At 41.4% G+C, this 17,160-nt stretch overlaps 1 protein-coding gene across 2 annotated transcripts in view; it reads right to left on the bottom strand.

Moving 5' to 3' along the window:
• Positions 1 to 15,437, bottom strand: part of LOC5514077 — a 69,098-nt gene extending 53,661 nt beyond the window's left edge. For both annotated transcript variants that reach the window (XM_048721903.1, XM_048721906.1), the window contains exons 1-17: positions 15,322 to 15,437; positions 14,966 to 15,044; positions 12,751 to 13,082; positions 12,102 to 12,243; positions 11,273 to 11,583; positions 10,804 to 10,945; positions 8,386 to 8,662; positions 6,135 to 6,532; positions 5,596 to 5,848; positions 4,847 to 5,238; positions 4,386 to 4,608; positions 3,707 to 4,089; positions 2,308 to 2,529; positions 1,660 to 1,893; positions 840 to 1,166; positions 272 to 495; positions 1 to 26 (exon numbers count right to left, since the gene is read on the bottom strand). The exon at positions 1 to 26 is cut by the window's left edge and continues 128 nt beyond it. In XM_048721903.1, the coding sequence (XP_048577860.1) occupies positions 1 to 26; positions 272 to 495; positions 840 to 1,166; positions 1,660 to 1,893; positions 2,308 to 2,529; positions 3,707 to 4,089; positions 4,386 to 4,608; positions 4,847 to 5,238; positions 5,596 to 5,848; positions 6,135 to 6,532; positions 8,386 to 8,662; positions 10,804 to 10,945; positions 11,273 to 11,583; positions 12,102 to 12,243; positions 12,751 to 13,082; positions 14,966 to 15,044; positions 15,322 to 15,345 (3,989 nt within the window). In that variant the 5' untranslated portion in view covers positions 15,346 to 15,437. The remainder of the gene's footprint in view (positions 27 to 271; positions 496 to 839; positions 1,167 to 1,659; positions 1,894 to 2,307; positions 2,530 to 3,706; positions 4,090 to 4,385; positions 4,609 to 4,846; positions 5,239 to 5,595; positions 5,849 to 6,134; positions 6,533 to 8,385; positions 8,663 to 10,803; positions 10,946 to 11,272; positions 11,584 to 12,101; positions 12,244 to 12,750; positions 13,083 to 14,965; positions 15,045 to 15,321) is intronic.
• Between the last annotated feature and the right edge of the window lie 1,723 nt (positions 15,438 to 17,160).

The raw sequence follows: 17,160 nt of genomic DNA on the forward strand, positions 1-17,160 counted from the left end.
CCGGGTAGCCCTGTGTAACGGTATATCTGATAGAAAGGAAGCACGATTGTGAGGGAATTTTCATAGCAGAAAAAAATCGGTTACAAGCTTGGTTCTCGGGGTGGGTAGACGATGGGGTAAATGGTGAAACAGCACAAGTTTTTTGTCAGCCATTAATTCAGTAAACGCTTGTATTAACGCCCTGCGCTGAGGACGAGTGGGCACAGCACAATGGCATGCCGAAGTTGTTCTAATGAGCCCTATAAAACTTCTTCCTTCATCTGATCCTTACCCTTTTTTGGTGGTTGTTCGGATAAGTGATCCACTCGTCGCCTGTATCTTTTCTGTATTCGATGTAAAAGGCGTTCACACAGCTTGAACTGCAGCATCTTATTAGTATCAGCACAAACCGTGCCACGGTAGCATCTTTCTCAAAAGTATATTGCATCAGACCATTCGTGCCAGAGGTAAATTGTTGTTCCCCCAAATATGCCCTGGTTCCGCCTTCACTTTTTCCTAAGATTAATCATGTTTCATTTGATTTGATAGTGGTATCGAAATCGGAGGAAAGCAGCCTATTGATTCACGCAACTTGAACTCCTGTTCTTCTACTCTTTATTATTGCAGTGCAGTACAAAGAAACTCCATGCTTTGGTTACTCATGTATGTGGTATGAGCAACAAAAAGGTTTTTAATGGCAATAAAACGTTAAACAAAAGAGGCAACTTTTGATTTGAAAAAGAAACTTTGAAGAAGACATACAAACGTGCCTAGATCCGAATCTTACATGACACTGACATGCGAGAGCAGTGTGAATAACGTTAGATAGACTTAAAGAGGTTAAAACCATACGTGTTTACCTGCGTAACAAAATATCTCGATTTCGTCTGGAACAAAATAGTACGTTCCAGCAAGCAGCTTTCTTGTGTCGTCACGTGACATGGGCGAGGCAAGGCCGGGACACGTGACCCCTGACAAGTTGTACACTTGACCGAGATCGCTAAAAGACAGGGTACCAAGGTGGAGGTCGTCTCTACCAAATATGGGACCGGACTTCAGATCAAAGCGAGCAGCTTCTGAGCGGAATTCCTGTTTGGGGAAAATCTTGAACGGCAAACAGCCTTTTGGACCTTTCAAGCTAAATAGGAAAGCTGTCGGGCTGTCGATGGAGTCACCCGATGTTCTTGCTGATGAAATACAATGCAAACAGAACGTTTTTCAGATTTTTCCGACAGAAGTACTAAAATACCGCCAGATTGCATAGAAGTATTTGTGATTCTTGTGTAGATACTTCAAAAATAATAATAATGGGAAATAAGAATAATCTTTAACAGCTCTAAAGGTATTAGCATTAATCGTTATACGACGACACTCGAAAATAGTGCGCTTTGATTGGTCAGGGGTCCATGTATTATTAGAGGACACATACACACTTGGCGTCACCGTGCTCACCAAAACTAAATCGAAACGTAAGAAAACATTGTTATTGTTGTATAGAAAATGGATCTCTTTTTTTGTGCGTATGTTTTTCAATAGATGCACAGATGACGTCACAGCATGTCATGAACAACAGTCACGCAACAAGACACAGTTGCAGTCTATTTGTTAAATAGTGACAACCATGTAAAAGCGCTAAATTTTTAATACTGGCAAAGCAAAAATATGCATTTTGTCGTTTACCTGCCCAGGGTACGTCTAGAACTCCCCCAAATATGTATTCGTTAACTTTCACGATCACTAGCGTCACGGAACCCCACTTGCACAGACTATGGAACTCGGATACTGGTTTCATCGCAGTTGAAGCAAGATAGCATCGTATCCAGACAGAATTCTCTTCCATGCTTGTTTGAAGCATATCCATCAATTCTCTTGTCTCCTCCATCTTGTTACTAAGGATTCGTGAATGGAAGTATTCTGTACGAAATGACAAATATTTTAATGAATGCCTTGGTGCAAGAAATGTGTCAAAGAACTATTGTAGCGGGTGGGAGAATGAATAAATATTCTAGATATACCTATTAAATGTATTATAGAAATACATATACTAAAAAGGGGCGGCATCAAGAAGCCTGTTTACGAAAAAGTGTGATGTGACAACCTACAAACTACCCAGAAGAATAGAACAGCATTTAAAAAAAGAAATTTAAAAACACGATAAGGAAAACATCTTTCTTGTGCTCAGCTAGTCGAAATGTTCTTCGCGTGAAACGATCCAAGCGACACGTCCTCCAAATAAAAGTGTTCAAGTCCGGAATAACCCGGAATGATCTTGAAATGCGAGTATATTAAGCTCTGATATGTTATTACCCCCGTATGCTCATGACTTACCTCGATATTTCATCCACAGGGACGCCGTGAAGCCTTTGTTACACATGCTGGATTTCTCTATGCAAGTTTCATCAAAGGATCCAAAGTCAAAGGCTTGCTTGTTATCAGTAGCCATGCTGTTTAGTTCTCGGCTTGCCGTTGTCTGCACGATATGAGCTCCTTTTGTTCCTATGTACTCAATATTCTTGCTACCATCCCGTTTGAGTCTCCATTGATGTTGTACTAAGGAAATACGTTAAATTTGAATTAAAGAGATGGTCATGTCGACCAAAGTGAAAGCAACCAAAACAAATTGTCCATTTGCCCCTAATTATCATGTACTAAAATCATGTACCTATGTGTGCGGTGTCGCTATGTGTACACGTCGCTATGTGTGCGGTGTCGCTATGTGTACACGTCGCTATGTGTGCGGCGTCGCTATGTGTGCGGTGTCGCTATGTGTGCAGTGTGTACACGTCGCTATGTGTGCGGTGTCGCTATGTGTACACGTCTCTTTTTTTTGCGGTGTCGCTATGTGTAAAGTGTGTGTAACACGTCGCTATGTGTGCGGTGTCGTTATGTGTACAATGTGTACACGTCGCTGTATGCGGTGTCGCTATGTGTACAGTGTGTACATGTCGCTATGTGTACAATGTGTACACGTTGCTATGTGTGCGGCGTCGCTATGTGTGCGGTGTCGCTATGTGTGCGGTGTCGCTATGTGTGCGGCGTCGCTATGTGTGCGGCGTCGCTATGTGTACAGTGTGTACACGTCGCTATGTGTGCGGTGTCGCTATGTGTACACGTCGCTATGTGTGCGGTGTCGCTGTGTGTACAGTGTGTACACGTCGCTATGTGTGCGATGTCGTTATGTGTACAGTGTGTACATGTCGCTATGTGTGCGATGTCGTTATGTGTACAGTGTGTACATGTCGCTATGTGTGCGATGTCGTTATGTGTACAGTGTGTACACGTCGGTATGTGTGCGGTGTCGCTATGTGTACAGTGTGTACACGTCGCTATGTGTGCGATGTCGTTATGTGTACAGTGTGTACATGTCGCTATGTGTGCGGTGTCGCTATGTGTACAGTGTGTACACGTCGCTATGTGTGCGATGTCGTTATGTGTACAGTGTGTACATGTCGCTATGTGTGCGGTGTCGCTGTGTGTACAGTGTGTACACGTCGCTATGTGTGCGATGTCGTTATGTGTACAGTGTGTACATGTCGCTATGTGTGTGGTGTCGCTGTGTGTACAGTGTGTACACGTCGCTATGTGTGCGGTGTCGCTATGTGTACAGTGTGTACACGTCGCTATGTGTGCGGTGTCGCTATGTACACATAGTCGCTGCGTCGCTGTGTGTACAGTGTATACAGTGTGTGCATGCCGGTCGTGAAAGGGCCATTTTATCTATGAATACCTTTGTGCGAGTCGCACATGAAGACGGTAGTTTTCCTGACATCACCATGTACCCATAAATGGGCGTGATACCACGACAGAAGAGAAGTAGCGCCATCTTCACAACCGCCGGCTCTACCTGAACTTAGCCATTTGGCATTGACATCAAAAAGGGTCAATGAACCCTCGAAAGCGCCCTGCGCTATTGGTTTGCCCTGCTGGTCTGGAATTTGGCCGATCATTAAAGCACCATCTGGTATCTTGGTGCCCGCTTTAAACGCTTGTCCTTGCTTGAGTGTAGGGCCGTTAACTGAAAATGCCCAACTGCCATTTGCTGACGACCAAGTAAAACAGATTTGGTTCCATTCCGTCTCACTGATGACGGGTGATGGGAGGTCTATCGTTCTAAGTCACAAAGACACAGTCTCAGCACGTAGAAACGCAGGAGTCAGTAAAAAATAAATGACTTTTTAAGCTCCTCATCTTTAAATCTAACGGTGGATTTCGTCCAAATTGTAACAGCGCACGGTCTTTGTTTTACCCTCGCAGCAAAGTTAGGCTCTCTGCGTGGAATGAAAACCTAGACAGCTTTTACAGAGGGTCGTCCCCTCGTCAAAAAAGCCCACAAACAAAAGTAACATTCAAGCTGGTGTTTTTGATGTGGGGTCCCCAGTCCAAATGTTTTATACCATTTTACTTACACGACTGCGTCATTGATTCCAAAATAAAAAAAATTATTGTTGGCAAAGGACATCGAGATAAAGCTGGATCCACTAAACATCCCAAACAGCCCTTGTCGTCTCGGCCTGAGTGGCGACTTGATAAAGGTACACACGTAGAATTCCGCGAATCCCTTGACTTTAGGGTAAAGTATGTAGTCTTCAGAACCGCTACCACGAAACGACAAGGCGTAATCCTGGTCCCCTATAAAATGCATGTTATAATACAAATGTTACAGAGAGATAATATCGCAAAATACAGGGCGGTAACGCCTAAGGGGTAACGGGGCGGGGGGTGCTACAAGTCTATGTATTGTGCCCCCTCCCCTAGTATTTATTGGTCTGTTACAGCCTAGTAATATGAGAAATGAATCACAGCTCTTATTATCATCAAATCAGTCGGCTTGGGTAACGAGGCGCACTAACAGACGGACAGATATTACCGTATCTCGGTCTTATTTTCATCGAAGCTTCCTTGAGTGACTTGGTAACACCTTGCCACTTCTGCCAGTACATGCCCACGTATCCGAGAGTAACGCTGGAATATCGGTGATGGTACTCTCCATTTAAGTTACTTGTAGCTTCGTTACAAAGCGTTTCCCGTCCAAACCAGCCAGGCGTTTTCTTAGTTATAAGGCAAAGTTCAGTACTCTCGTCTTTGGTTTTAAAGGGTTTCTTGTCGAGGTAGCTCAAGGATTCCCCCGCAGTACCTTGAAAACCAGCAAAGCCCAAATACAGTCTAAAAGGGGACTTTGGCTCAAGAAAGGCGTTATCATAAAGAGAATAAGCGTAATCGTTCTCGTTATTCCGTAACTCAACCAGCAGCATTTGAGTTCTGTGGAAACAGATTCAGAAGATAAGTATGAAAAAATAAAGTGCACGAGAATGATCAAAACCACGCTAAATACGTTGTGAGTACATTCGAGAGAGACAGTGGGACAAACTTATTAACCTTCTGTAAAATGTAGTTTTGCGCTAGATCAACTAAATAAAAACATCACAGAAAAAAGGATAATGGTCGAAAATTCAACATTGTTCTCAACACATAGACATCTTGCAAGTGCTTGATGTAATTGAGACTTAAAAAGATTATAGCTTTGGCGTTTAAACATCATATAAATTTGTTGACCCTGAGATCTTACAGAACCCTTAAAGTCCATTCAAAGTAGAACAATGCCTAAGAAATACTTACTGTTTAGATGCTGACATCTTTTCGAGTCCGAGCCAGAACTCCCCATACGCCTCGCCAAATCCACTCCGATACCTAGACATACTCTCGTAAAAATCAACGGACCCATCAAAACGCCTGTGTACAACAAGCCAACCACCACTGTTAGTCTGCTGGTCACAGAGTCCAGTGAAGTACTTTCCTTCACCTCTAGGGTCTAGCATATAATAACCGCTTATCTTATGTCCTTGATGGACGAGACTAAGGCAATCTCGACCTGAAAAGAACCGTTAAAATCAGCAGCATTAGAACAACATCACTATCACCACCATTATCATCATCATCACCATCACTATCACAATTATATCACCATCACCATCACCATCACCATCGCCATCATCATCATCATCATTATTATCATCACCATCACCATTATTACCTTATCATCACTCATCATTAATATCACCACCATTATCATCATCACCATCATCACCACCATTATCATCTTTTTCCTTTGGAAGTCGATCCTCGTGTCAGGTAATGTCCTGACCATAAGTACTGACCTTTTGCGAGAGGGCATGAGCTTGGCAGAATCAATGCTCCACTGTGGGTCTTCCCCAGCACGTTTTTCCAAGCAATGAGGTTTCCCTCCAAGCAAGTAGAGCACTTGGTTGACATCTCTTGAATGGTGCTTTGCGACAGAGTGTAATTCCATATATTAATACGGCTCATCCGTCCAAGAAACTTCTGGTAAACATCGAATCCACCCCCTCTAGCATCCTGCTCCTGGCCGAACACCACCAAATAGTCTTCAGTAAGGGATCCAATCCATATCGATCGAGAATCAGAAGCGAATTTCACACCGTCCATAAAGACCTCGATGGTACCATTTGTACCTTGCCACGTGACACATATGTGATGCCAGTCACCAGAGTGAAGTGACTGGGGTGCAATGACTTCTCTATGGGAGAAAAAAAAAACAGTGATATAATACAGTGAATATTTAACAATTATTCGGCGAAGGCGAAGTGATGCCCAGCGTCTCTGGGACTATCCACCGCTATTCGCTGAGCCTGAGGTGAATAATTGTTTTAGTATATACTTGGCGGGGACTGTACAAGACACATTTTGCTGTCATTATTTTACCGAATTTCCGACTTTGTTTACCATAATGGTCGCGCAAAACAACGTATCGCTTCTGAAGGTACGGAAATGACGGAAAAACCTGGAAAATGCGCAATTCGACGTAGATAAAGAAGACACGATTACTTACATCGGTTCATCGGTACATCGGTTTCTTGTACTCCGGAATGATTTTCAAAACACAAATAACGTGAGGCCTAAATGCACTGACCCAAATTTTGGCATTTTAAGATATTTTTGCATTGATCGTCCTTGCGCTATGCATGCTATGCAAAATTTTAATGACACTTTACAAAAAGATCAATTTAAAAAAGTCGCGTTTGGTATTGTGTTTGCTATTACTAACTAAGCACTTAGAGAAATTTTCTGCCTAATTAGATGTGAAATGGGCTTATTTGAAGCGTCATGTCATGTTTTTTTTTTTTCGCCGGTAAATCGCGCAACATCGCCATCGAACTTCTTTTGCAAATATTATATTTACCGTACCTTGACAGTTTTGTTGATGTTCATATCAGTTTTGTCGATTTCGTTCGCTCTGAAGAGTGAGGACACCGAATCCATTCTGTTTTTCAACAAAATTTACCACCACGAAATAAAGAACCTCCAATGAAACATTATACGAATTTTGAAAACATTATTTTGTAGACTTATTTAGTCCCGTTTGACAGGTCGTTTCAAAGAATTTGGCCGTAGAAATGTTCAGACAGACAAACAGACAGACAGACAGACAGACAGTCAGACAGACAGACACACAGACAGACGGAGCGACGGACTGAGAAACGGACGGAGAGACGGACAGACAGACGGAGAGAAGGACAGACAGACAGACGGACAAACAGACAGAGAGACGGACAGACAACAGATGGAGGGACGGAGGAACGGAGAGAGATGGACAGACAGACAGACGGAGGGACGGAGAGAGAGACGGACAGACAGACAGACAGACAGAGGGACGGAGAGAGACGGACAGACATACGGAGGGACTGAGAGAGACGAAGAGACAGACGGAGGGAAGGAGAGAGACGGACAGACATACGGAGGAGCGGAGAGAGACGGACAGACAAACGGAGGGACGGAGAGAGACGGACAGACAAACGGAGGGACGGAGAGAGACGGACAGACAGACGGAGAGAAGGACAGACAGACAGACGGACAAACAGACAGAGAGACGGACAGACAACAGATGGAGGGACGGAGGAACGGAGAGAGATGGACAGACAGACAGACGGAGGGACGGAGAGAGAGACGGACAGACAGACAGACAGACAGAGGGACGGAGAGAGACGGACAGACATACGGAGGGACTGAGAGAGACGAAGAGACAGACGGAGGGAAGGAGAGAGACGGACAGACATACGGAGGAGCGGAGAGAGACGGACAGACAAACGGAGGGACGGAGAGAGACGGACAGACAAACGGAGGGACGGAGAGAGACGGACAGACAGACGGAGGGACGGAGAGAGACGTACAGACATACGAAGGGACGGACAGACAGACAGAGGGACGTAGAGAGACGGAAAGACAGACGGAGGGACGGTGAGAGAGACGGACAGACAGACGGAGGGACGGTGAAAGACGGACAGACAGACGGAGGAACGGAGAAAGAAAGGGACAGACATACGGAGGGACGGAGAGAGACGTATAGACATACGGAGGGACGGACCTACTTACAATTTCACTCCCCCCACGGGTTGCAACACTGCTACCATGATGTTGTTCTTTCCATTTCTGGTATCGGTCATAATAAAGAAAGGATTCCCATAATAGACTCCTGTCTGCGAGCCAAAAAAGGACACATGCGTTTGAGCTGAGGAGGTTGAGGAGGAATTGTACCAGAAGCAAGCAGTCATCGCTGTTAAAGACTGACTAGGAATATTCGTCATGGCAAAGCCCATTGCCGATGCAGGAAACAACCAATCCTTATTAACATAACTTGTTCTATTGCAGTCTGCAAAGTAAAAATATATGAGTTTAATAACGCTGCCTAAGTTTATGGCGGCAGCGCAAAAGACGCAGGGCGACTGCTGCGCTGTATTTGTGGAATTTTGTTTTTGAAACTTGTTGTTTAGTTGTTTGATTGAGCAAAAAAAAAAAAACGCTAATAAGTAAATAGCAAAAACAGAAAAATTATTCATATTTATTATATGCCAACAACCACTTCCGGTGGAATGGCGCACGCTGATTTGCTGTTAAGCGGTCCGGATCCTGATGAAACGACCGTGGTCGTTACAAAAAAACTCCCGGACCGACTAACTAACTCGAAAAAATCAACAACAAAAAGGTTTTTTTTTTTTTCTACACTATAATAGCAATAGCAATTGGTCGCCGCTTTTCTGCAACGATGAGTTTCAATATTTATATTCAGACAGTGAGTTATATTGAGTAAGCTTACTTATTTATTTTTTCTCTCAATATAATTTCAAACTTTGTTTACGATAGTTGCTTCTGACAGTGTCGCTGATGTTCATTCAGTGGAATCAAGTTCGTATTTCCACAAAATGATTTTAATCATCCACAATTGAAGAACTTCTAATTAGACATCCTCTGAATTTTTATCAACAATTTTGTGAAATAATTAGTCCCAATTGATCGTCGTTTTCCACTCGAATTGATGTTTTCTATTTCACTTTAATTTTCCACGGACAGTAAGATATATTCACTAAAATACTACTCTTAAATGAAGATACATTATGCAGTCTTTATTCCCCGTATGATTAGACGATTTGCTACCTTTTTTTATCACAAATAAAATTTCAGTAAACTTGAAATTGTCGCGCGCGTTGCAATCATTATGGCGGGAAATTGTCATAACACAGAGAGTTTGAAGACGATTTTGCGTGACAACTAATTTAAAATGAAAAAAAACATTAAAAAAATCGACGTAAAAAGCAATTCTTAATGATCATTTTACAAATCGACTCGTTATTTCGAGCTTTGGAGTTGAGCACTCGGCTTGTAAATCCAGAAGGGGTTCATTCTTTCACTTCAGCAGCATAATTTTCCCTTCTCGGACAAGAATTAAAAAAGCCATATAATAAATAAGTTATTAATATCGCTTGCCCGGTCCGCACTGAGAAATCTCAGCCCTTGGTCTTTTTGCACAGACCTCGGCCTCGGTCTGTATAACCCGCCGGCTGTGATTTCTCAGAACGGACCTCGTGCTCTTTTAATGCGTAGTATTTAATCAGAAATTGCAGTATCCATAAATCACTCGCCCCAAATGTAATCTGTAGATAACCCTCCCCACATGTAATCCGTAGATAACCCGCCCCACATGTAATCCGTAGATAACCCACCCCACATGTAATCCGTAGATAACCCAACCCTACATGTAATCCGTAGATAACCCACCCCACATGTAATACGTAGATAACCCGCCCCACATGTAATCCGTAGATAACCCGCCCATATTCAATCCGTAGATAACACGCCCCACATGTAATCCGTAGATAACCCGCCCCATATGTAATCCGTAGATAACCCGCCCCACATGTAATCCGTAGATAACCCGCCCCACATGTAATCCGTAGATAACCCGCCCCATATGTAATCCATAGATAACCCGCCCCATATGTAATCCGTAGATAACCCGCCCCACATGTAATCCGTAGATAACCCGCCCCACATGTAATCCGTAGATAACCCGCCCATATTCAATCCGTAGGTAACCCGCCCCACATGTAATTCGTAGATAACCCGCCCCACATGTAATCCGTAGATAACCCGCCCCACATGTAATTCTTAGATAACCCGCCCCACATGTAATCCGTAGATAACCCACCCCACATGTAATTCGTAGATAACCCGCCCCGCATGTAATCCGTAGATAACCCGCCCCACATGTAATCCGTAGATAACCCGCCCCACATGTCTTACGTAGATATTTAATTTATCTACGGATTACATATATCTACTCAACCAATTAGTAAATCACGTATTCTAAATTCTAACAGTAAATCAACCTTCCTATAATCAATCCTTAGTTACCCTTACAATTAGCAATAAGTCACCTTCCTTTTAATAAAATCCATAAATCGCCCGCTCTTTGTGAAACCCATAAAAACACAATATTAAATGGACATAACCTACCGCATTTATATCCATAGAGCTCTACTCTCATACTGATGTGACCGTTCCAAGACTTCGGTTGAATTCGTATGTATCGGGATTCTATGTTTGGGAGAAGATCATTCGTCACAACGGTTGACCTGTCACTATTTGCTTGAAATACCTAAGAACAAACGACATGTTAGATTGCATTATCATTGTGATCTCAATCTCAATCAACCTGAATGGTCATCAGCACCACTTTTAGAAATGGAGAAAGCAGGAGTGGTCTAGTGTGTTGGCGTCGGTCTGGGGATGCTTCCAAGCTCACGCCTATACAAGAATGACTGTATGCTTTAACTGAACAGGAGAACACCACAAAAACTACACATTAAAATATTTAGAGTTAAAGTAGCTTTTGGAGATATAAATCAATCAAACTGATAAGGCAGGAAACATTACAACGGGGCTCAAGATAATTCACTGTATAATTCACTGTGAGAAATAGTACTTTGGGTGTGGCATCGGGATTGCGGTGGATAACCCAGTCGGTGGAGCTGTCACTAGTGCTGAGCGTGTATGACTCCACCCAGTTATCATACGTGTGCTGCCCCTGAGTAGCCACGCCTGTTAAAGTAGCCATCTCTTGGAGGTCTATCTGTAGCCACTGGTCTTCTGATGACGTGGCTGCTGTCCAGGACCATGGCCCGTGGAGTCGGCTTTGCGGAGCTGAGTGTATCGAGGAGTAAGCACTGGAAGATGTCATGGCCCTGTCCGGAATTCGCCCGTCCTCCATGCCAAGCGAGTCTGGACACTCTCGGGCTAAAGTAATAGAATAAAACATAATCGCTAACTTAAAATTTGAGAATTTGGACAAATTGATTGATGCATGTAAGGCACCGAGCATACGGATTTATTGCTATTTATTCGAATTATTCGAATAGAAAATTAAAAACTACAAACGCAAATGCTTTTACATCTTCCACATTTATCACCACATTTCATACCAAAGTTTGAAAATCCCTCCCTTATGTGCGCTGCGATTTTAAGCAATATCGCCCGGCAAGATCTAACTAAATTCACATCTTTACTTCCTCTGTTTATTATTTTAATTCCAGGTTCTTACATGTTTTAAGATAATATTCTTCGTCCAAAACTTTTTCACCAACTTAGCCAGACTTGCCAAGGAGGAGGAGATTTTAGAAGGCAATGATATATACAATAATATTAGCTGGTATTAATACTATACAATAAAAGATCTCAAATTTTGTTTAAGAAGACACCGCATTTTAGTGCACGCCTGCTACGCCTTACCTAATAACGTCTCTATTTATCCTTACCACAGTCACAGCCATACACCTCGACTCTCATGCACTTCCAGGCGTAGAAATCCTTAGGATAAAACCTGATACCGCGAGCAACCACATGGGGAAGCAGGAGATTCTCTTTTACCGACAGGTTGTCAATATTACCACTGAAAATCTGCAAATTACGAACGAGAACGTTTGAACGCGTCACATACCGTTATTTCTCGAATGTCACTAAAGAGCGCTAAATCGTGGAAGGCATTAATACGGACGATTATAAGGGCGACTTTTTTAAATCCCGTTTCAACTCTAGATAAAAAGTGCTTTTTAACAACATGCAAGAAGTAAACATCCAGATCACCCATCTCCCCTCCCAGAACCCCGTCCACGCCAATAATAATGCCAAACACTACATTTAACATGGACGATGGCTATGATGGCATAATTAGGCTATTAATGTATCATTCTTCAAAATAACAATTACAAGAATCTGAAGTCTTAGCGCGATTATTACAGTACGGGCGTAGCGGGAGCCCATATTGTAGGAATCGCGGGATAGGGGATAGCAGAGCATTCTAGGTTACGCCCCCACATACCATACCTAGTGAGTTGATTCCTCACTTGCCGATTCATTACTAATGTCATTACAATATATAGAAATCTTATTTGGAAATCTGCCTACCTTTGCCTCGCCGTTCTCAGAGTACGCACTCCACCGAGCTAAATCACGGCTATAACTAATAGTGAAATTTTTCACATATTGATGGTAATCATAGCGACCCTGAGTAGCAACCTTCGTTATAATCTTCATGGACCCCAAGTCAATTTGCAGCCAATGCCCTTCATTATTATTTGGAGTGCACCACGCGCCGCCAAATTTGGTCTGTTGTAATGTAGTCTTTCGTGTGTTAAGACGACTGCGTGAGGTATCCAATTTCTGGCTGTGTGCTCTCGGTGTAGTGATAGCGTAATCTGGTATCCGGCCATCTTCCATACCAAGTGGCTGCGAACATTCTGTAAGGAAAGGCCATGCGATTTCTGCGCGATTCGACAAAATTTCGAATTGTGCTGTAGTAATAAATGAAATTTTAAAAATATAGAGTCTTAAAGAGCCCTTGTCAGCCACACTTTTGTTATTGTTTTTAAAAAGGATTAGAGGGCAAAAATAAAAAATTTAAAAGACCTACTTGTTTAAAGAAAGGGATTTGGACTTGATTTGAGCATTGAATCGAAAATGTTACAACTCCACCAATCAATCAGCAGTTAAAAATGGAACTTTTTTCACAATTGATGTTTTGCTTAGATGAAAAACCTACTGACAGAGGCTGTTTAATTAGGTAATTTTACATCCTACCCATGAGCAGTTGCACGTGATATTTTGATTTACCAGCAGAAAACCAAAAATTTCACGCGAAAAACGCGAAATAGTCTTGTGATTCGCCCAGTGAGTGTGCCAAGTTGTAATTATCATGCAGTCCTTATGTCAAATAAAGCTAAAGAGATTGGATTGAAATTAAAGTCATTAGCTAGTTCATGACAATATTGTTTATGTAATTCTATTCACTCTTTTTTTAATAAGAGCGTCTAATTTTTAGTTGAGCCTGGGCTGCTAAATGTTCTTATGGATGTTTAAAAAAAAATCATTGACATGGCAGCTGGAATATACACACCAGCTACACTTTTTTTTATAAAAACGTCTAATTTTCAGTTGAGGCGGGGCCGTTCTTATTTTTTAAACATTTTAAGGCAAAATATGTTCTTAACGATGTTCTTAAATTTTAGTGTATATAAGAATATAATACTCAATGAATTATTTGGAAGAGAATTACACTAATGATCAATAGCAATAATAAGGTTGTTACTATGAACACAATTCAATTCTGCATTTTAAAAACGCATCAGGACTAAAAAAAGAAAAAAAATTCTGCTATCTCAGCCTCGGCATGCTCTTAGCATGTTCTTAAAATTTGGTGAACTCTCATCCTGGACGTTCTTACAAAAAAGGTTATTATAAAAAAAGAGTGTATTGTAATAAGATAATGATACCGATAAAGTATCAAAAGCATAATAACACAAATGATGAATAACAATTTAAGTATTTAAAGTCGCTAAAGTATGGAAAAAAAATTTGATTTCCTTTTTAGAACGTATTACAACACTCTGTATGGTAAAATATTTTTCTGTTAAAATCTGAGCCTCGGCATGTTCATGCTGTTCTAGTCGAATTTGGTGAAATCTCAACATGGACGTTCTCATGGAAAAAAACGGTTCTTGTATGAATGAGTGCAGACCGTGTTTTTTAATATAGATTTTTCATTTGTTTAAATTTGGTTAATTCACCAAACTGAATCAACTTTCAGAATTGACCACGCCACTTTATTACTAGTGTAATATGCTTTACACTGGTTGTACAAAAGAAATGTTTCGGAGCTGAGTCGGATCAAAAATGCTAAAGAATGGAAACAACCACTTCTCAGTGACATTAAAAATATAATTAACGTAATTAAGTCTTTAAAATTACTCGACGAACATTTATGTTGGGATACTTTTAAGTTAAGATTGTTAGTTGTTTTGTTATCAAGTTGTTGGCCTTATCTGAAGGAAGACTCGATCGAACTTTTTGTTTCTTTGGTAAAAAAAACGAACAAAGACAAAGAAAGAAAAACACGAAAAACAGAAACGATAAGGATAGACAAGGTTATCTAAGCTTCGCTTATGCCTGGCTCTGCTGTGAGTTTCCACAAAGGCAGTCAAAAGATTTAAATGACCAGAAAGTGACCTCGTTTTGCTTGCGGGACCGTAGCAGTTGCGGTACCAGTGTTTTTTTTTTTTTGGTTTTTTGTTTTGCAAACAAAAGCTTTGATAGTTGATGTAAACGTTTTCACCGATTTTCTTACCTGACGGGCATAAAGGATTTTGCAGGCAATATATGGTGCTTTGGCCGATCAGAATCAACAAAACCACAACGGTGACCACCTTTCGAAAAAGAGAAAGTAAATAATTATAAACGAAAAATTTGTGTCTTGTTACATTACACAGCACCATTGGTGATAAACTACTTGAAGGGAAATATTGCGAGGGAAGGAAAAGCCAAAAGTGTCTATCTATAAATAAAAAGGAGACAATCATCAGTATCTCATACTGAATTCGACACTCTAAGACGTACTGATAAACACTCACTTCAAGGAAATATGTTGAGGATTACGATAAGTAAGTTATACTTGTTAGTCCCTCTTAGCGATCGCATACTTACGTTGCTCAAGATGATTTCACGCATTTTATATCACTGATTAAGTCTTTCTTATCATCATAGCTGAGTACGAAAGCGAGGAAGTCTTTTGTGCTACAGTCCCAAAAAGGGCTTGTGCTTCCACTAAGAGTCAGGTGAAAACTTGTTTTAAAAATACTCAAAGAATCCAAGGAAACGTTCGTCTTCAACTCATTAATAAATAAACACGCTGGGAGCTCTGGTTATTAGCAAAATGTTGGTGTAAGTGATTTAAGTGCTTGAAGTCTGGCATGTTTCGAACGTTAAGAATTGCTTCATCAAAAGATTCAAATAAACATAAGCGCGAGTTCAAAAAAAAATTTCCACCGTTTAAGTCAATGTTCAAGCGTCGTATCGAGCCGTATTCAATAAAAATACAATCAAATGAAGACATGAAATAATTGACTTATTTGTAAGTATTTTGCTCGTGGATACGACGTTTTACTTAGCCATGAGTGTTATTCATGATTAGATATTATGATTGGCATAATTAGTTATTATGCATTAGTCATTACTTGATTTCAAGATAAATTATAAATGTCGCGAACAATAAGGTTCATAGTTGCTCAATGCCCGCTCAACGACATAGTCAAAGGCGTCCGGGTTTCTAAATTGGGTTTCGGTAAGAGACAAGAGTGTCTGGGGCTAGACTGCCCGAAAAACATCGTTGGTACCTTTCCATTGACTTTTTAACCATTTACCCTACCAGGGGCTAAATAGAGTGTTGTAGTTATGGAGACGATCTCAAGCAAAGGTTTCATGCTTTGCCGAGTTTTTCTAATAAAGCTCTCCTGCTTTTCTGAAACCAAATTGATTCCGTTAAAATTGTTAACACTGCTATACGGGTCTGTTTGTTTGGATCTGGAATAATAATTTGTTTAGCTTTGAGGGGGAAAGACAATCTGTCATGGCGGGCTGATGTGTCATTGGTTCTCCAGAAGCCTTCAAGGATTTTGCGTTTTGGAAATGGACCATGGAAATGGACCTGGAAATGGCCATGGAAATGGACCTGGATGATCAGAAAAAAGGTATCTATTTTGTCTTGAACTGTGTTTGCTGATCTCTTTTGCTTATATTTTGAGCTTTTTGTTGAGAGGGCTGATTCTGTTGTTTTCTATGTTTTCTATTTGAAATTGATCTCAAAAGCTTAGCTATTATTTGGTTGATGTTTTATTCGTGTTCCGTTGACTACAAGCTAAGCCCTGCTGCGCATGGCCTGGTAACTAGCAATTTTTAACAGGTATACAATATCATTTCCCTTTCTAGGGAAAACAAACATTAAACACAATTGTAGACTAAACAGTCAGTTTCAAATAACAAAGTTTATGACTGGCATTTAAAAGTCACTACGTAGTAAACTATGACTGAGCATTGATCAGCCTTTGTGAAGGCTTCACAACTCGTCCTGATCGAGTGACTACTGGTTCTGCAAGTACAAGTGCCGTGGCGTCTAATGGACCTGAACCACTTGGCTCTGGTGCTGAACTGCAGGTAGACATTCCTAAAGACTTTGTTGCTTCGTGGCTTGGCTCTGGAACAGAATGGTCTTGTGCAGCTGATAGGTCAGGTTGAGCGTCACGCAAATGTACCCGATTTCTGTGATACGTCCTGCCATTGACTTGTACAACGGAACTGCGTGGCGTTGTTGCCATGGAAACCACTGTCCCTGCCTTCCAATTGCTATGAGCCTGTTATGGATGTACCTTCACCCTTATTGGTTGACCAGTGACTTTGCTGTGCGATCATGATAGTGTTTTGCCTGCTTGCGCTTTTGGATGATCTGTTCTGTCACCACTGCCTGTACTTCGGGCTTGTACAGGGCCT

This window comes from Nematostella vectensis, chromosome 2, assembly GCF_932526225.1.
Source record: "Nematostella vectensis chromosome 2, jaNemVect1.1, whole genome shotgun sequence".
Classification (NCBI taxonomy): Eukaryota; Metazoa; Cnidaria; class Anthozoa; order Actiniaria; family Edwardsiidae; genus Nematostella; species Nematostella vectensis.